This window comes from Bos grunniens, chromosome 6, assembly GCF_055505025.1.
Source record: "Bos grunniens cultivar Pamir isolate PY7600 chromosome 6, Bosgru_T2T1.0, whole genome shotgun sequence".
In the NCBI taxonomy this organism is placed as follows: domain Eukaryota; kingdom Metazoa; phylum Chordata; class Mammalia; order Artiodactyla; family Bovidae; genus Bos; species Bos grunniens.
In genome coordinates, this window is record NC_141170.1 from 34,603,276 (window position 1) to 34,624,182 (window position 20,907).

Consider the following 20,907-nt stretch of genomic DNA (forward strand, 5'->3'; position numbering starts at 1 on the left):
GGGGCTACTACGGGTGGGCGGGGCTACGAAAAGGCGGGGGGCGAGTACAAGTGAGGGGGCGGGCACACAACGGTTTTTTTCCTTTGGAATCGGCAAGCCCATTTTGCGCATGTGCAGTCCGTTTTAAATTGCGTAGTAAGCGGCGCGCGGCTGGGCGCGCTTGCTCGGTAGCTTGGGGCCTCTCGGAGACCGCCCTCTCCCTTTGTCTCTCGCCTAAGGACGCTACTGGGTTTCCTTCTGGCTGGTTTTGGGGTGACTGAATCCTCGCTGGGCTGCCCAGAGCTTTGACCCGGGTAGACTTACGCCCTAAAACCCTGCCCGGTCGAAGCCGGGCCGGAACATGGCTGCATGGGGGCTGGTAAGTGCAGGCCTGGGACCGGGTGAGGCGGGGAGAATGAAGCTTCGGGCCAGCGTCGTCGCTTCTGGAGATTTCGATGGGAAGCTGCGCGAATTTTTTGAGTTGGAAAGTGAGCGGGTGCCACTATTCAGAGTTACTTTACTTGCAGTTGTTTCCTCAGGCTTTTTGTAATCCAGTTGTGACGGGTAACTTTCTCTTCGGAGAATCTTGTGATTTCTGCTTTTTAGCCTAACTTCTAGGCATTCAGCAGGTGGTTCAGTGGTGAAGAATCTGCCTGCCAATGCAAGGAGTTGTACGAGAGGAGGGTTCGATCCTTGGGTGGGGAAGATTCCCTGAAGGAAGAAATGGCAACACACTACAGTATTCTTGCCTGGAGAATCCCCTGGACAGAGGGGACTGGCGGACTACAGTCCATGAGGTCGCAAAGAATCGGACACCACTGAGCGACTGAGCTTTCAGTTCAAGTCCTCCCAATAATTTTCTGTCCTTGGTAGTGTTGGAAAGCCTTGAAATTGACCGTTTCTTTCAGAATTGCTGGTGTAAAGAGGCAGGTTTCTGACAGGTTTCTGAGAGGCAGCTACTGGTTAAAAGTGTAAGCGGTGAATGACCGAGGGGGCGGAAACTCATTTTTATTGGACAGTTTCTGGACTCCTTGGTATTCCCTTTTCTGTAGTTTAGATTTACGGTTTTGTTGTTTTAGCCTCTGAGTCTCGTATCCGACTATTGGCGAACTCATAGCCTGTTATGGTTATTATACGTTATACAACCCTTAGCAGCCTCTATCCTAAATTCCTAGTTTCTACTTTATCTCCCCGTTCAAGATCATCAGCATTGATGAACTTCCATTTATATTGTATATATATGCTTGTATGCATAAAGAAGTTTATTGTGGACAAAAATTATTGCCCTCCACTTAAGTAAACAGAATCTAACCCACCTTCAGGCCACCAGAAACTGCAGCTGCCTCTAAGTGTGCCTGAGGGGACTTCAGGATGGAGGAAACAGGCTACTGGCCCTAGATAAAGAGACTTATGTGAGTCTGGACTCCAGCGCCTTCGCATTTATAGAGAAGTACTAAAATCATTAGCTTGAGGTGTCTTTTTCCGTGATTAGCAGTAGTTTTGATACTTGATTCCCGCCCCCCCCCCCCCCCCCCCGCCCCCCAGCCCAAACTCCTGTATAGCCGAGGTCCTCCCTTACCTCTTTGGAGTAGTTCTCTCTGAGAGTTTTCTCCTGAGCTATGGTCCTAAGGTCACCAAATAAAAATTATAAATTTTAAGTTGTGCATTTTTTTCAGCCGACAATTATATATAATGTAAATAATGCATGTGTTCATGGTAAAAAGTACTGTCTATACCAACACTTTAATACTGTTGACTAAAGAAAAATGCACTGTTGCTGGGTCATTTGGTAAGAGTATGTTTACTTTTGTAAGAAACCACCGGAAAAGTGGCTGTACCGTTTTGCCTTCCAAAATGAGAGTTCGCATTGTTCCACAATTGGCATTGTCATTTTTCCAGATTTTGGACACACAGTCAGATATATAGTGGTATCTGTCTTTAGTTTGCATTTCCCATTGATGTATGATGTAGAGCATCTTTTCACAACCTTACTTGCCATCTGTATATCTTCTTAGGTATCTGTTTAGGTCTTTGGACCATTTGTTTTTTAATTGAGATAAAAAATATTTTATTCATTTTTATTTGTTAGTGGTGCTGGGAGGCATGTGGGATCTTAGTTCCCTGACCAGGGGTTGAACCCGCACCTTCTGCATTGGAAACTGGAGCCTTAACCACTGGACTTCCAGGGGAGTCCCCTCTTTTTATTGCATTTTAAGTGTTCTTTGTATATTTTGGATAGCAGCCCTTATCAGGTGTGCCTTTTGCAAATATTTTCTCCTGGTCTATGGCTTATCTTCTCATTCTTTCTCTCTTTTTTAAAAACCATGATCAGTGTTTTATTTATATTGATGTTGGCATGTGTTTAAAATCTATGATCAATAATAATAATATCAATGATATTATTAATAAACAACCTCTTTTCTCACTGTGATCTCACCTTACAAATTTCTCCTAGTTTTAGGATGATGCCCTTCAGAATATGGAAAGCTTAGACTGGTTGAAGCTTGTCTTAGTTCTCACATTGACTGCTTTTCCTGCTGCCTGCTTTTCCTGTCAGTCTTCAGTAAACATTGCCCTTGTGTCTCTTTTCAAAGTTCTCTTTACTTCTCTTTGTAATGGTCCTCCCCATTGACTGCACTTGGCTTCTCAGATTAAGGAGGAGAGAGACAACACTGAAACTGAAAGAGCAGCTGCAGGTTCAGTTTGCTGTGTCTTATTCTTTTGATCGGAGGATGCCTTATAGATCCAGTTTGGTTCTTCTCCAGTGTCATCTTTGGTGTTTGCACTTGATTTTATTACCAGTTTTTATTCAAATCCACTGGGGAATGGGACGATTTTCTACTTTTGTTTCTTGTCCAGGAATCACTTGATCATGAAAGTTTGTTGAGATTTGGCTGGGAGCAAATTCCCACAGTTCACTCCACTTCCACCGCTTAGCTGTGCCATGTGGCATGTGGGATCTTAGTTCCTTGACAAGGGATTGAATCCACTACCCGACCTCTGCATTGGAAGCCCAAAGTCATAATCACTGGACTACTGGGAAAGTCCCCCCAAAGTCAGAATTGTTTTGACCCTTTTAGTTCTAATATCTGACTTTGCATCATAACTCATATAAAAGACAAAGGGAGAAAGGAGTTGAGAGATTATCCTCAGTCATTCCTGTACTTTAGTGATTTCAGACTGGGTGTAATTTTGCCCTGCAGGAGGTGTTCGGTGTTGCCTGGGAAAATTTCTGGTTGTCTTGAAAATGTGTGGATGGTGGGTATAAGTGCATCCAGTGGGTGGAGGCCCGGGATGCTGCAAGTATCCTACCAATGCACGGGATAGACCCTCATGAGTCATTCAGCCCAAAATGTCATCAATGCTAGATTTGAGAAACTCTGCTGTAATGTATCAGAGAAGGCAGTGGCACCCCACTCCAGTACTCTTGCCTGGAAAATCCCATGGGTGGAGGAGCCTGGTAGGCTTCAGTCCATGGGGTCGTGAAGAGTCAGACACGACTGAACGGCTTCACTTTCACTTTTCACTTTCATGCATTGGAGAAGGAAATGGCAACCCACTCCAGTGTTCTTGCCTGGAGAATCCCAGGGACAGGGGAGCCTGGTGGGCTGCCGTCTATGGGGTCACACAGAGTCGGACACGACTGAAGCGACTTAGCGGCAGCAGCAGCTGTGATGTATATTATTTTCTTTGAGAAACATAATCTCATAGTGAATGAAAGAATCTGAAATTGAATGACGATGAGTTGAAATTGAAAGTTTTTGAGTGTGTTTGAAAATTAATAATTTTTGTATTCTAACTTTTAACTTAAAATTAAAAGACTTTGTCTGTCTTGTTTTCTACTGTGCCAAAATAGCATTTGGCCCTCTAGTAGGTGCTTGATTCATATTTGCTGAAGGAATGTGTTGTCTTAGCCTTAAATTTTTTCTATTTAAAAGAGGAACAGAGTACTTTACAGGTGTTAATTTAATGTTCAGACATTCAATGTGAAAATACGACTTTTTCATTTTATTGTGTTAAATTAGAAGAATGACTTTAAATTAGACCTTGGAAGGGAGTTAACTAACATTAATTATCAAGGATTTGCTCAAGTGTTTCAGAATGTTGAGTGCTGATGAGAGACCTAAGTGCTTGCATTAATTTTCTATCTTGTGATAAAATGCAGACTCGTTAGATGTCTTTGTTCCTTAGTTTGCTATCTGTAAAATAGATTTAATCTTTTGCTCCTTAGGTACTTCCTGAAATTAATAGGCTATGTGAAACACTAATTTTCTTTAAAGAAAAACACTTTTATCTTATAAATTTTAGTCTTATTTATTTAACATGTCAAAAAGATAACATGTTTTTGTGGTATACAACACTGGCAAAGCTCTGGGAAGAATATAAGCTAGCTTAAGACAAAGTCTCTGCTCTCAGGTTTCTTAAACTCTTAAGAGATGTCTTCATCTCGGTGAGTAATTCAATTCAAAAGGCAAGGTAGCAGTCCCTGTGAGTAGAAACTACAGTGGCCTAGAGTTGTGTGTAAGAGTATTAGGAAAGTCAGAATGTCAGAGCATGAGTGGGGTATAGAGAGTGTTCACATGAAGTGGGATTATTTATATCCCATTGGGCCAAGGAGTAGTACAGCTTACTGAACATTTTATATTGATAATAATTTATTTATTTTTAAAAGCATACTGTTTATCTTATTACTACCCAATTTTCAACTTGAAAAGTTAACTTTATAGATTTTATACTTAAAAGATAGGACCCAGATTATCACAAATATGTTTTCCACTTCCAGTTTCAACATGTCCATGTGTTTTATTTTTTCCAATCGTTTCCATTGATAGGGGCTTCTTCTCTGTTGCTAAGTCATTTCAGTCATGTCTGACCCTTTGTGACCTTATGGACTGTAGCCCGCCAGGCTTCTCTGTCCATGGAATTTTCCAGGCAAGAATATTGGAGTGGGTTGCCATGCCCTTCTCTAGGGGATCTTTCCAACTCTGGGATTGAACCTGCATTTCTTATGTCTCCTGTATTGGTAGGCAGGTTCTTTACCATTAGCACCATGTGAGAAACCCCTCTTCTTTGTTGGGGTTACCTAATTTCTCATTTGGAGACATTCTAGCACTTTTTAATCCTCAGTTTTTCTGATATTTCCCTCTTGGTTTCCTAGGTATGAATATTCTTGCATTTTCATTATGTTGGTCATTCACTCCTCATCCAGGACAGTATCCTCTGAGCTTACTTTAGGCTGTTTCTGCTTTTATTCTGTTTCATCAATTATCATGTTTCATTTGTTTCCATCTTTCAGAAATTTGTTATATGTATTTGTCGGCAGATGGTCCTCTGAATTCTCTTTTTCATTGTCATTTTATGCCAGTCTATTCTTTACTATTATTTAGAGGGATTGATCTACAAGGAAAGAAAATAAGTAGATACTGTTGATGGACTAACTGGAGTTACTGGAAGCGCAGATAGTATGATTTTGATGATGGAAGAGGTGTAGGGGGAGATGGAGGAGTAGGAAGAGGAAGAAGACGATGAAAAAAATCCAGGGTAAGGAAATAATATAAAAAAGGTTTGAAAACAGTGGATGTGAGCCAAGTTGTTTATCACTTGATCCAGAAGAATTCCTCTTTACAGTATTATAGTAGGCAATCAGCAAATACTTGCTGAATGAATAAATGAAGAACTTAACTTTCCACCAAACTGACGATTTACTTTTCTTTCAGGATCATCTCAAAAATGACTATAGAAGAAGATTTTGCCGACCTTCCAGGTGGTCTGTATACTTAAGTTTTTAAGATGATTTTTATTCCCATCTTTAGAAAGTGGAATTTTTAAATGCAGAAAGGAAAAACTATTACCTCTGACTAAAATAAAGATTTATATGCTCATTGGTTAAGTATAGTCATCTTAGTTATTTTATATTAACAGAGAAATATTAGTGCAAACAGTGCATTGGCTAAATGGCAGTCATAAAAGAAATTCGCCTGATGAGTGATGGATCAGGAAGAGGCAGTTTCAGTTCTGACTAAATGACAGCTATGGATAAAGCTCTCTAGACTTTGAATGGTACTAACAGAAAGATGCAGTTTATTCTGTGGGGCTAAGAAAAAGAAAAGGTGGGTGTGATCCTAAAGGGCAATAGAAGGATCTTTGTGGTGACAGAACTGTTCAGTACCTTGACTATTGTGGTCATAACTGAATCTTCAAATATGATAAATTGCATAGAACTAAGTACATACACAAACATAAACATGCAAATAAGTACATGTAGAACTGGAAAAATCTGAATAAAATTGGTGATTTTGTCCATATATATATCGTGGTTTTGATAATATATTGTATTATTATGTGAAATGTTAAACTGGATAAAGTGAACAAGGGATCTCTTTTATATTATTTTTACAACTGCATGTGAATCTAAAATTATATCAATATAATTTTTAATTAAAAATTATATTGATTCATTAGTTCTTAAGATTAAGGGTATTGAATCAAAAGTGCATTTGAAATATAAGGAAGACTGTGTTACTTGGAGCTGTTAGGACTTGTGACTATAGAGTATTAAAGAAGCATTTCAAGAATGATTGATTTTGTTCAAAAAAGTTTTATGTTCTTTTTTAGGTACAGCAGTAGTCTAAAACAGCTTTAGATATGGCTATTCAATCAGGGAATATAATTGTTAATGTAGACAATAACATACTGCTTCATATACTTTTTGGGAACTCTTGGTCTCTCAAATACTTGTTTTATCCTCAGATTTTAATGCTGATATTTTTCTCATTAAGTAAAAATTAGCATTTTGTAATAAGGAGATATGGAATTTTTAAGATAGATATTAATAATTAGCAAATACCTTTTAGAAATGATACATTAACATTTTCCCTTCTTTGTTTCTTACTAGGGTACCTGACATTAATACAGAGCAAGGCCAGAATATACTGGAAGTCTTAATAGACTGTTTTGAAGAAAAAAGTAAGGTTTCACTTTGTGGATTGGGATGGCTGAAATATAAATTTGTCCATTGACATCAAATTCAGCAAATATGTTCCAGCATTTCAGTATATATTTTCCCAGGAATTTTGAGTACATGTTCAGTCCTTCATGTACCTTCTGGTATACTGAAGATGTGTGTTAGTTGTTCAGTCATATCCAACTGTTTGCAACCCCATGGCCTATAGCCTGCCAGGCTCCTCCATCCATGGGGTTTTCCCAGCAGGAATACTGGAGTGGGTTGCCATTTCCTTCTCCATACTGAAGATAATACTGGCAAAAATGAGAATAATTTGTTATTCCCTTTAGTTCACACTAGATTCCTATAGTCTGGAATTCTATAAATAATTATCATACACTAGAGGAAGTATCTTATTAATGGAAATAAATGTGCAGAATTCTTGAGATCTCTAAAGAGCTTGTAGTAACATTTGGTGATTTGCACCCCTTCCTAAAGAAAAGATATATTATGGCAGGTTTTCTTTTAGGAAACTTTTCTAAGTGCTGATTAATATCAGAAGGAATTGGAATAAAAGCCAACCTAAACAAACAAAGCAAAACAAAAAAAGCCAACCAAAGAAAAACACACATAGTGGAAAAGTATCTCTTCTTGTAAAGTTCTGAAAGATGAATTGGCACATACTTCTTCAGGAATCTTTTCTGTCTTTTTCAGTTCCTAATGCCTTCTAGGTACATTTGAATATTGAGTTGATGCCTGTACTTCAGTTAAATTAATTGTGCTTAAAAGAATCAAAAGAATTCTTCATGTATCATATAGGGCTTCTTTTAATTGTAACCAAAAATTTTTATACATTTAAATTTTTTTTTGACTTTTTAGGTCTTGCCAATGATTTTAGCAAAAATGCCACAAAGTCAGTGCTTTATTCAACACCTAAAACAAAAGACATTTGTATTCAGTCATCAAGCAAAGAGGTAAGTCAAAAAGGAGAGCTTAATGAGTAAAGCTCAATACACAAAATTAGATACATTTTAGTTGTTTGTAAATGTTATTCTTTAGAAGGAATCCTATATTTCCATTGAGTTTACATGAAATTTAGAGATATTTTATGAAAATTTTGGTCCTGTGGTTGAAATTGGAGGTCTGGGAATTAGAATCATCAAATTATAACACAATTATTTTTCACTCTTACTGAAGGCAGTTTATTGCTAAACAGGGAAATCAGTCTTTTATTGGTTATATATCTTAAGAGGATATGTTGACCTAACTCTACAAAATAGCCACCTTTGAAATAGAGATTTTGAAGCTAATGATTGAGGACAAATTATTCAAAAGCACAATAGTAATTGAAGAGGAAAATTGTATATTGTGCTTTGCCTGTTGCCCTTCACAGATAGTGCATTTTTTACAAATTGAAGGTTTGTGGCAACCCTCTGTCAAGCAAGTCTGTCAGCGCTCTTTTTTCTGACAGCATTTGTTTGCTTCATGTCTCTATGTCATGTTTTGGTAATTCTCACTATATTTCAAACATTTTTATGATTATTATATTTGTCACAATCCATGATCAGAGATCTTTGAAGTTACTATTGCAAAAAAATTATGACTTCTAGAAGGCTCAGATAATGGTTAACATTTTTTAGCAATAAATATTTTTAAATTAAAGTATGCAGATTTTTTTAGACATAATGCTATTGCACACTTACTGTACTACAGTTTAGTGGAAACAGTTTTTATATACACTGGGAAATAAAAAATTCATGTGCCTTGCTTTATTGTAGTACTTGCTTTATTGGGGTGGTCTGAAACTGAATTTGCAGTATCTGAGAGGAATACCTGTAATGCTAGAAATAACATTCACTAGAAACTTGTATAAGCAAATAATTAACCACATATAGCCTTTTGGTTCCAAGGAATGAAGACATCTACTGTTGTCATAATTGAGAGACTTTTTTTAATGTGATAAATTATATTAATTTTTTACAGTTAAATCAACTAAGTTTCCTGGGATAATCTTGGCTTGGTCATGAAGTATTAACTTGTTCTGATTTGGTTTGCTAATATTTTAAGACGATTGCATCTGTGTTCATGAACAATATTTTCTTTTTCTTTTCTTAAAATGTTCTTGTGGGGCTTTGATATCAAGGGTAGAGGTTCTACTTTCAGGTAGGATGTAACAGATTGCAGTAGGTCAATGTTTCTGCTGCAACAGCTAGTTTAAAAAAAGAATGAAATGCAAAAAAACCTCATGCTTTTTAGAGACATGGGAGTTGTGGAAGCACAAGGACTAGATGAACTAAAAAAGAAAGTGAAATCCTTAGAATAGGAGTTGATGATTGTTAGTCATTTTCTTCCCTGAGAGTATTTGCTGATTTGGGGCAAAAGCTGAAGATTTTAGATTGGCCCAAACAGAGTGAGTCCACTGAGGGAAAGCAGAGCTTTTGACACGTGTGCAGGGATGGCATGACATATTGGAATCCTGGAGGTTCCCCAAATGGATAACTTTGTTGTTGTTCAGTCACTAAGTCATGTCTGACACTTTGCGACCCCGTGGACTGTAGCCTGCCATGCTCCTTTGTCCATGGTTCTTCTGGCAAGAATACTGGGGTGGGTTGCCATTTCCTTCTCCAGGGGATCTTTCCGGACCAAAGATCAAACCTGCATCTTCTGCATTGGCAGGTGGGTTCTTTACCACTGTACCACCTGATAAGCCCTAGTTTGGAGAGAGAATTTTAATTTAACATTATCCATTGTGTGTGCTGGTCGCTCAGTTTGGTCCTTTTCTTCGCGACTCCATGGACTGTATCCCGCCAGACTCCTCTGTCCATGGGTAATATTTGCTTCGGTATATTTTAAAAGGTAAAATTGCTTAAGGTAGCACATATGTTGTCTTGATGGGACAAGGTCAGGAGTGGGTAGCCCAGAATACTGGAGTGGGTAGCCATTCTCTTCTTTAGGGGATCTTCCTGACTCAGGGATCGAACTTGGGTCTCCTGCATTGCAGGCAGATTCTTTACCATCTGAGTCAAATGCTTACACTAGAACCTTTGTCAAATATTCCAGTGATCCTTATTGGGCTCCTCATTGTTAGGAGTGTAAAACTAAAACGGTAATTGGAAACTCTGCATACTTAAGAGTTGTACATTGTTAGATTTCGGTGCAGTGTGATCTGTATGGCCATGTCATTGTGAAAAGCTTCTTGTTAATATCTGCAGGCTTTCTTGTCTTGACTTGATAAGTTTTTCTGACAAAGAAATCTCTCCTGCTTGGGTGTCTGATTTTAACAATGAGTGTTCTCAGCCTAGTGGGGACAAGGAGGAAGATGCATTTTGAATACTTCTACTTAATGTCTCTATTTTCAGTGTATAACTCTTACCTTCAGTTTCTGATCTTCATGTCTCTGATCTCACAGTCTTCTGCACCTTGCTTTTGTTTGTTTGTTTAACATAATCATTCATATTGCTGTACTTTATTCATTTCTCTTGTATTTGTGATGTTAAATGCCTATATAGCAATTTATTTATCTAATCTTCTTTAGGTTTTTAAAAGCTATTCATTGTTTCTATGGAGAAGGCAATGGCACCCCACTCCAGTACTCTTGCCTGGAAAATCCCATGGACGGAGGAGCCTGGTAGGCTGCAGTCCATGGGGTCTCTAGGAGTCGGCCAGGACTGAGCGACTTCACTTTCACTTTTCACTTTCACGCACTGGAGAAGGAAATGGCAACCCACTCCAGTGTTCTTGCCTGGAGAATCCCAGGGACAGAGGAGCCTGGTGGGCTGCCGTCTATGGGGTTGTACAGTCGGACATGACTGAAGCGACTTAGCAGCAGCAGTAGCAGCATTGTTTCTATGATAGGTTATATGAATTTGGTTTCTACAGTGTTATTTAAGTATGCAACTTTACCAGCTTGTTTCATGTTTTGCAATTTTTTTTTCAATTTAAAAACATATGTTTAATCAAAATTGGTAATTAAATAGAGTAGATCTAATGCTGTATCTCTTTTAGACTCAGAGCCAGAAATCACATCCAAAGTCAGGTCCAGTTTCTTCACGGAAGAAAGAAGTCCCTCTTCAGTTAACTGTAGAACCAAATGAAGCTGTCAGCAAATCAGGTTGGTAGCCTCCCCATGGGTAATATTTGCCTCGGTATATGTTAAAAGGTAAAAATGCTTAAGGTCAAGCACATATGTTGTCTTGGTGGGACAAGGTCAGGGTCAGCCTAGATAGAATTGTGAAATAAATGAAGTTGTTTTTGAGTCTCTCTCAATCCATTGTTGGTATGTGTGTGTGTATGTGTGTGTGTGTGTGTTTAACATGAATAAGTTTTAAAATTTTTATTGAAATATAGTTGATTTACAATGTTGTGTTTAATTTCTGCCAAACAGCAAAGTGACTCAGTTATACATATATATGTACATATATTCATTTTAATATTCTTTTCTATTTATCATAGAATAGACAGGATAGTTCCTTGTGCTCTACAGTAAGACCCTGTTATTTATCCATCCTGTATACAATAGTTTGTGTCTGCTAATCCCAAGCTCCCTATCCTTCCCTTCCTAACCTCCCTCCCCCTTGGCAACTGCAAATCTGTTCTCTCTGAGTCTGTTTCTGTTTCATAGATATATTAATTTATGTCATGTTTTAAATCCCATGTGTAGTGATATCACATAGTATTTGTCTATTTCTGATTTACTTCGCTAAGATGGACCTTAATCTCTAGGTCCATCCATTTACTGCAAATGGAATTATTTTGTTCTTTTTAATGGCTGAGTGATATTCTAGTGCACATGCACATGTGCATGCGCGCGTGCCTGTGGGCGTGTGTGTATGTTACACACATATACACCACCTCGTCTTTATCCCTTCATCTGTCGATAGATATTTAGGTTGTTTCCATGTCTTGGTAGTTGTAAATAGTGTTACTATGAACATAAGGGCCCATTATCTTTTTGAATTATTGTTTTGTCTGGGTATATGCTCAAGAGTGGGATTGCTGGATCATGTGGCACTTCTATTTTTAATTTTTTGAGGAAATTGTACTGTGTTCCATAGTGGCTACACCAGTTTACATTCCCACCAACAGTGTAAGAGAGTTCCCTTTTCTGTGCACCCCCTCTAGCATTAATTATTTGTAGATTTTTTAATGATGGTCATTCTGACTGGTGTGAGTTGGTAGGTACATCGTTGTTTTGATTTGCAGAACAATGGTTTTATCTGATTATTGTCTTTGTTTTAGTTGTAGGAACACTGTTTACTAGGAATGTGGCAAGAGACATTAAGTAAGAATTATTATCGGGACCACAGCTTTAAGAGTTTTCAAATAGATTTCTCTTTGCCCTTTCCTTTCCATTTTGTCTTCTTCTTTTCTTTTAACATTTACTGTCTACACAGTTTCTGTGGGTCTGGAATTCAGAAGCAGCTTAGTTAGATGGTACTGGCATGAGGTTGTAGTCAAGATGTTGGCCAGGATTGCAGTCATCTGAAGACTTGCCTGGAGCTAAGGATTTATTTCCAAGATGACTCACTCATGTGGGGCTGGTTGCTGGCAGGAAGCCTTACTTTCTTTTCTCTCATGTGGGCTTCTCCACAGACTTCTTGAGCATATTTTTAAAACTGAGGTATAATTTATATAGTATTAGTTTCAGGAATACAGCATAATGATTTGCTGTTTGACTATGTGTGGTCAGTATTCTTTTTCTTTCTTCTCCTTTTGTTCCATTTCTTTTAGTCAGTTATATGTGGTGCTGCTTTTTAAAGTTTTATTTATATTTTTCAAGTTAGAAAAGTGCTTCATTTGAGGTAAGAGTCAAAGATTTAAAAGAAAAAACTACTAATCCTTATTTCCCTCATCCTGCTGAGGTAACCTTGAATCCTTCCATATGTTCATTGGTGCTCCTTAATGAATACATATATAAATGTGTGTGTTTATGTGTGCATGTGTATGCACACTTGAGAAAGAGACTTTCACAGTTTACTTTTTACCAGTAATGTAAGAATGTACCTTTCACCTGATAGATTTTTATTCTACTTTTTTGCTAGTTTGATCAGTATTAAGTAATCTGTTACCTTAGTGTATTTCTGTGATTACCACTGAATTTGAACACCTTTTTATAAGTTTACTGGCTATTTGAATTTCTTTTTATCTTAGTTATGTGTCCATATGCTTTGCCCATTTGTTTCTTCTGGTTTATGAGAAGTCTTTAAATTGAATATATGTAATTAAAAGTCTGTAATATGTGTGACAGGTATTTTTCCAAATGATCCCTTAACTATTACAGATTTTGGTTATAGTATCTTATATGATAGGTAACATTTTTTATTTGACTTGTCAAATGTCGGATTTCTTTTTTCCGTTTCCTGTTTTGGCTAAAAGATTTGTTTTATCCTGAAAGTATATATATTACTTAGATTTTCATCTTAGCATCTTTCTTTTTAATTTAAACTTTTAATCCATCTGGAATGTGTTTTGGTATATAATGTGACATAATGTTATAATTTTATGAAATACTTTCTTCATGATGGTCATTTGTGTTAGGTGCGTTCATTAGTTACTTGATCCATTCTCATCTCAGTGGGCTACTTTTATCATATATCATTCAATAAGGTTTAAAAAAATATTTTTTGTTTATTTATTTTTGGCTGTGCTGGGTCTTCATTACTGGCTGCATGCTTTCTTTAGTTGCAGTGAGTGGGGGTTACTCTTCATTGTGGTGTGCACACTGCTCCTTGCAGTGTCTTCTGTTGTTGCAGGGCACAGGCTCTAGGGCTTCTGGGCTTCAGTAGTTGCAGTACTCACACTCAGTAACTGTGGTGCACTGGCTTAATTGCTCCACGGCATGTGGATGTGTCTCCTGCATTGGCACATGGATTCTTATCCACTATACCACCAGGGAGGTCCCTCAATGTACTTTTGAATTTTGGTCCACTTGTTTATTCTTAATGTCAACACAATACTGTTTAACTAATAGTATTTTTATAGCAATATGGTAATATAAAGGTGTTTATAGTCACTGTTCTGCCACTTAGAAGTTTTTACTTTCTATGAACTTTATTTATTGTTTCCAGTAAAATTTTATTATGGTTTTCACTGAGGTTGGATTAATTTGTGTGGGCATTTTGTGAAAAGTCTTATTTTTGTATCATTTAGCTTTTCTATATACAAACATATATCTTATATTTATGTCCTTCAAAGCTAGTATCACTGATGAACATAGATGCAAGAATCCTCAACAAAATTCTAGCAAACAGAATTCAACAACACGTTAAAAAGCTCATATACAATGATTAAGTTGGATTATTCCAGGGATACAAAGATTCTTCATTATATGCAAATCAATCAATGTGATACACTGTATTAACAAATTGAAAGAAAAAACCACACGATCCTCTCAATAGATGCAGAAAAAGCCTACGACAGAATTCATCACACATTTATGATTAAAACTCTTCAAAAAATGGACATAGAAGGAACCTCCCTCAATATCAGTTCAGTTCAGTTCAGTCGCTCAGTAGTGTCTGACTTTTTGCGACCGCATGAATAGCAGCATGGCAGGCCTCCTTTTCCATCACCTACTCCCGGAGTTCACTGAGACTCACGTCCATCGAGTCAGTGATGCCATCCAGCCATCTCATCCTCTGTCGTCCCCTTCTTTTCCTGCTCCCAGTCCCTCCCAGCATCAGAGTCTTTTCCAGTGTGAATTCTTCTCATGAGGTGGCCAAAGAACTGCAGTTTCAGCTTTAGCATCATTCCTTCCAAAGAAATCCCAGGGCTGATCTCCTTCAGAATGGACTGGTTGGATCTCCTTGCAGTCCAAGGAACTCTCAAGAGTCTTCTCCAACACCACAGTTCAACAGCATCAATTCTTTGGCGCTCAGCTTTCTTCACAGTACAACTCTCACATCCATACACGACCACAGGAAAAACCATAGCTTTGACTGGACGGACCTTTGTTGGCAAAGTAATGTCTCTGCTTTTGAATATGCTATCTCGGTTGGTCGTAACTTTCTTTCCAAGGAGTAAGCGTCTTTTAATCTCATGGCTGCAGTCACCATCTGCAGTGATTTTGGAGCCCAGAAAAATAAAGTCTGACACTGTTTCCCCATCTATTTGCCATGAAGTGATGGGATCCGATGCCATGATCTTCATTTTCTGAATGTTGAGCTTTAAGCCAACTTTTTCACTCTCCTCTTTCACCTTCATCACGAGGCTTTTTAGTTCCTCTTCACTTTCTGCCATAAGGGTGGTGTCATCTGCATATCTGAGGTTATTGATATTTCTCCTGGCAATCTTGATTCCAGCTTATGCTTCTTCCAGTCCAGCGTTTCTCATTATGTACTCTGCATAGAAGTTAAATAATCAGGGTGACAATATACAGCCTTGACGTACTCCTTTCCCAATTTGGAACCAGTTTATTGTTCCATGTCCAGTTCTAACTGTTGCTTCCTGACCTGCATATAGGTTTCTCAAGAGGCAGGTCAGGTGGTCTGGTATTCTATCTCTTTCAGAATTTTCCACAGTTTATTGTGATCCACACAGTCAAAGGCTTTGGCATAGTCAATAAAGCAGAAATAGATATTTTTCTGGAACTCTCTTGCTTTTTTGATGATCCAGCAGATGTTGGCAATTTCATCTCTGGTTCCTCTGCCTTTTCTAAAACCAGCTTGAACATCTGGAAGTTCACAGTTCACATATTGCTGAAGCCTGGCTTGAAGAATTTTGAGCATAACTTTACTAGCGTGTGAGATGAGTGCAATTGTGCGGTAGTTTGAGCATTCTTTGGCATTGCCTTTCTTTGGGATTGGAATGAAAACGGACCTTTTCCAGTCGTGTGGCCACTGCCGAGTTTTCCAGTTTGCTGGCTTATTGAGTGCAGCACTTTCATAGCATCATCTTTCAGGATTTGAAATAGCGCAACTGGAATTCCATCACCTTCACTAGCTTTGTTCGTAGTGATGTTTTCTAAGGCCACTTGACTTCACATTCCAGCATGTCTGGCTCTAGGTGAGTGATCATACCATCGTGATTATCTTGGTTGTGAAGCTCTTTTTTGTACAGTTCTTCTGTGTATTCTTGCCACCTCTTTTTAATATCTTCTGCTTCTGTTAGGTCCATACCATCTGTCCTTTATCGAGCCCATCTTTGCATGAAATGTTCCCTTGGTATCTCTAATTTTCTTGAAGAGATCTCTAGTCTTTCCCATTCTGTTGTTTTCCTCTATTTCTTTGCATTGATCACTGAGAAAGGCTTTCTTATCTCTCCTTGCTATTCTTTGAAACTCTGCATCTGAATACCTCAACACAGTAAAGGCTGTATATGATAAGCCCACAGCTAACATTATTCTCAGTGGTGAGAAACTGAAAGCATTCCTTCTATGATCAGGAATAAAACAAGGGTGTCCACTCTCATCACTGTTTTTCAACATAGTTTTGGAAGTCATAGTTATGGCAATCAGAAGAAAAAGAAATAAAAGGAGTCCAGGTCGGAAAAGAAGTAAAGCTCCTACTGTTTGCAGACGACATGACTCTATACACAGAAAACCCTAAAAATACTGTCAGAAAATTACTAGAGCTAATCAGTAAATTCAGCAAAATTGTGGGATACAAAATCAATACACAGAAATCACTTGGATTCCTATATACTAATAATGAACAATCTCAGAAATTATAGAATAAATCCCTTTCACCATTCAACAAAAAGAATAAAATATCCAGGAATAAACCTACCTAATGGAGAAGGCAGTGGCACCCCATTCCAGTACTCTTTGCCTGGAAAATCCCGTGGATGGAGGCGCCTGGAAGGCTGCAGTCCATGGGGTCGTTGAGGGTCGGACACCACTGAGTGACTTCACTTTCACTTTTCACTTTCATGCATTGGAGACGGAAATGGCAACCCACTCCAGTGTTCTTGCCTGGAGAATCCCAGGGACGGGGAAGCCTGGTGGGCTCCATCTATGGGGTCGCACAGAGTCAGACACGACTGAAGCGACTTAGCAGCAGCATGGAGACAAAAGAACTGTTTACAGAAAATTTTAAGACACAGATGAAGAAATCAGATGACATAAACAGAGAGATACTCCATGTTCCTGGGTAGGAAGAATCAATATTGTGAAAATGATTATATTACCAAATGCAATCTACAGATTGAATGCGATACCTATCAAATTACCAGTGGCATTTTTCACAGAACTAGAACAAAAAATTTCACAATTCATATGGAAAGACAAAAGACCCTGAATAGCCAGTGCAGTCTTGAGAAAGAAGAATGGAGCTGGAGGAGGCAACCTTCCTGACTTCAGATTATACTACAGAGCTACAGTCATCAAGACAGTATGATACTGGCACAAAAAGAGAAATATAGACCAATGGAACAAGATAGAAAGCCCAGAAATAAACCCACACACCTATGGGTACCTTCTTTTTGACAAAGAAGGCAAGACTATACAATGGGGCAAAGATAGCCTCTTGAATAAGTGGTGCTGGGAAAACTGGATAGCTACATGTAAAAGAAGGAAGTTAGAACACTTCTAGCACCATGTGGGCTTCCCTTGTGGCTCAGCTGGTAAAGAATTGCCTGCAGTGCAGGAGACCTGGGTTTGATTCTTGGGTTGGGAAATCCCCTGGAGAAGGGAAAGGCTTCCCACTATAGTATTCTGGCCTGGAGAATTCCATGGAATATATATAGACCATGGGGTTGCAAAAGAGTCAGACATACCTGATACCATACACAAAGATAAAATCAAAATGTATTAAGGACCTAAATATAAGACAGGAAACTATAAAACTTAGAGGAAAACATAGGCAGAATACTCGATGGCATAAAGCAAGATCCTCTATGATCCACTTCCTAGAGTAAAGGAAATAAAAACAAAAACAAGTGGGACCTAATTAAACTTAAAAGCTTTGCACAGCAAAGGAAACTATAAACAAGGTGAAAGACAACCTCAGAATGGGAGAAAATAATAGCAAATGAAACAACTGACAAAGGATTAATTTTCAAAATATACAATAACTCATAGAAGTCAATACCAGAAAAACAAACAATCCAGTCAGAAAGTGGGAAAAAGACCTAAACAGACATTTCTCCAGAAAGTCATGTAGATGGCTAATAAACACATGAAAAGATGCTTAACATTGCTTATTATGAGAGATTGTTATTATTATTACAGCAAATCAAAGCTGTAATGAGATAACATCTCCCACTGGTTAAGTACATTCTTAAATTGTTTTTTTAATTTATTTTTTAAAATTTATACATTCTTAGATTTTGAAGTCCAAAGTGTCATCTCTTTAAATACATACATGCATATATATGTATATATTAATATTCTCTCTATGTAGACATGTATATTATATATCTATATATATCTGTTCCATATGTACATGTGTATGCATATGTGCAAAAGTGTGCTCCTCTAGCTGCCCTAGTTTATTCAACTTTTAACCTAAAGATTGAATCTCATAATTTCTCAAGGATTACCTATTACTTATTTTAGCTATGTATGTTGTTTAGTCACTAAGTAGTGTTTGACTCTTTTCCAACTCCTGTCACCAGGCTCCTCTATCCATGGGGTTTCCTAGGCAAGAATACTGGAGTTGGCGGCCATTTCTTTCTCCAGGGCATCATCCTGACCCAAGGATCAAACCCAGGTCTCTTGCTGGGCAGACAAATTCATTACCTCTGAGTCACCTGGGAAGCTCTTAGCTATGTATCAGATCAGATCAGTCGCTCAGTCGTGTCTGACTCTTTGCGACCCCATGAATCGCAGCACACCAGGCCTCCCTGTCCACCACCTACTCCCGGAGTTCACTGAGACTCACGTCCATCGAGTCAGTGATGCCATCCAGCCATCTCATCCTCTGTCGTCCCCTTCTCCTCCTGCCCCCAATCCCTCCCAGCATCAGAGTCTTTTCCAATGAGTCCACTCTTCACATGAGGTGGCCAAAGTACTGGAGTTTCAGCTTTAGCATCATTCCTTCCAAAGAAATCCCAGGGCTGATCTCCTTCAGAATGGACTGAGTGGATCTCCTTGCAGTCCAAGGGACTCTCAAGAGTCTTCTCCAACACCACAGTTCAAAAGCATCAATTCTTCGGCGCTCAGCCTTCTTCACAGTCCAACTCTCACATGCATACATGACCACAGGAAAAACTGTAGCCTTGACTAGATGGACCTTTGATGGCAAAGTAATGTCTCTGCTTTTTAATATGCTGTCTAGGTTGGTCATAACTTTCCTTCCAAGGAGTAAGCGTCTTTTAATTTCATGGCTGCAGTCACCATCTGCAGTGATTTTGGAGCCCAGAAAAATAGTCGGACACTATTTCCACTGTTTCCCCATCTATTTGCCATGAAGTGATGGGACCGGATTCCATGATCTTCGTTTTCTGAATGTTGAGCTTTAAGCCAATTTTTTCACTCTCCACTTTCACTTTGATCAAGAGGCTATATATAGATTTATTCAAATCTCTAAAACATTTTTTATTTTGTTGTGGTAAAAATGTTTTAAGTGAGATCTCAACAGATTTTTAGGTGTACAGTAGAGTATTGTTACCTGTAGACACAATGTTGTACACTAGATATCTAATTTATTTATCTTGTACAACTGAAACTTTGCATCTGTTAATCAACAACTCTGAATTTCTCCCTCCTCCCAGTCCCTGGCATCCACTTTTCTAATCTCTCCTTCTATGAGTTTGACGGTATTCAAATCTTGAATAAATTTAATGTATCAATAGAACTGTGAATTTTCTATGTTTGAAGCTTTTACTCATTTCAGAACTGTGGAGCATGGACCAAATACATCTTTCAGTTTATTAATTTCATAACTTAGAATTTTTAAAGTACTTGCATATTTTATTCCTAAATCTTTGATTATAAACTTGAAGATTTGTGAGTCTTCTGAAAACTGTCTAATTGTTGCTGAACTTCGGAAAGCACATTTTGTTCTAATGTTATTTAAAGAGTTTTTAACATCTTCATACAATTTTTTTTGCAGTTCAGGACCATGAGGTTCATCAGAAAATTTTGGCAACTGATGTTCATTCTAAAAATACATCTGACTTGAGAAAAATGTCAAGTAAAAAACTAAAAGATAATCACAATGAAGCTGATGAGGAGTGTTACTTATCTATTGGCTCACCTTCTGACCTGGATATAAAAGCATCTTCATTGCAAAAGGGTAGTCCATCTGTTGCCCAAAAGAGAGATACCTACACTTCTGAAAATTCAGTAAATATGCTGTCTTCAAGTACACAGATTTCTCACAAAACCAGAAAAAGGTGAAGTTTTATTTATTTATGAAATATTAATCTTTCTGTAACAATTTCATTTTTTATGTTAAAAAATGGGTAATTTAGTCTTTTATGTATTTTACAGTAAGTATTGAATATTCACATGTTATGAGAAAAGTAGACATACGTTGGGTATATATTCAATTTATATTTATAATGGAAGGCCTTAAAGTATACATCTGAAAAGTTTTGGGGTAAACTTTTCTATGGTCTATGGAAAAGCATTTTTTTCTTCTTTCTTTAAGATCTAAAAAAAAATACTAAAGACATATAGAAGATAACGCAGTAGGCACTCATATATTCAAATTTGACATGTGAATATTTGTTACATTCAGATACTTTTTAAAAATATTTTTTGAGTGTCATATAGTTGAATTAAAATGTATTAATTACTGCTGTATAGCAAATTGACTCAGTTATGCATATATATGTATATATACACACACATTCTTTTTAATATTCTTTTTCATTATGGTTTATCACAGGCTATTTTTTTCTCATAATAAATTTTCTATAGCTTTCTAAGATAAATAATTTGTATTTTCCATATGTTATTTTTAATTACCAGCGTAGGTATGTATCAGGTCACTTTGAGGGGGAGCAAACAGTAAGTGTTGTTGAAGATAATTGTGGTAAACCCACATCCATTTCCTGGGGCTTTCTTTCCCTTTGGCCTTTAAGAAGCAAAATTGATTGTT

At 37.7% G+C, this 20,907-nt stretch overlaps 1 protein-coding gene across 6 annotated transcripts in view; it reads left to right on the forward strand.

Moving 5' to 3' along the window:
* Positions 1-120: 120 nt before the first annotated feature.
* The window catches only part of CENPC (centromere protein C), an 89,810-nt gene continuing 69,023 nt past the window's right edge, over positions 121-20,907 (forward strand). For 3 of the 6 annotated variants that reach the window (XM_086405587.1, XM_086405589.1, XM_086405592.1), the window contains exons 1-6: positions 121-358; positions 5,697-5,746; positions 6,875-6,945; positions 7,802-7,896; positions 10,928-11,033; positions 19,915-20,197. In XM_086405587.1, coding sequence (XP_086261713.1) covers positions 341-358; positions 5,697-5,746; positions 6,875-6,945; positions 7,802-7,896; positions 10,928-11,033; positions 19,915-20,197 — 623 coding nt within the window. In that variant the 5' untranslated portion in view covers positions 121-340. The remainder of the gene's footprint in view (positions 359-5,696; positions 5,747-6,874; positions 6,946-7,801; positions 7,897-10,927; positions 11,034-19,914; positions 20,198-20,907) is intronic. The other 3 variants (XM_086405588.1, XM_086405591.1, XM_086405593.1) reach the window with 1 other exon arrangement.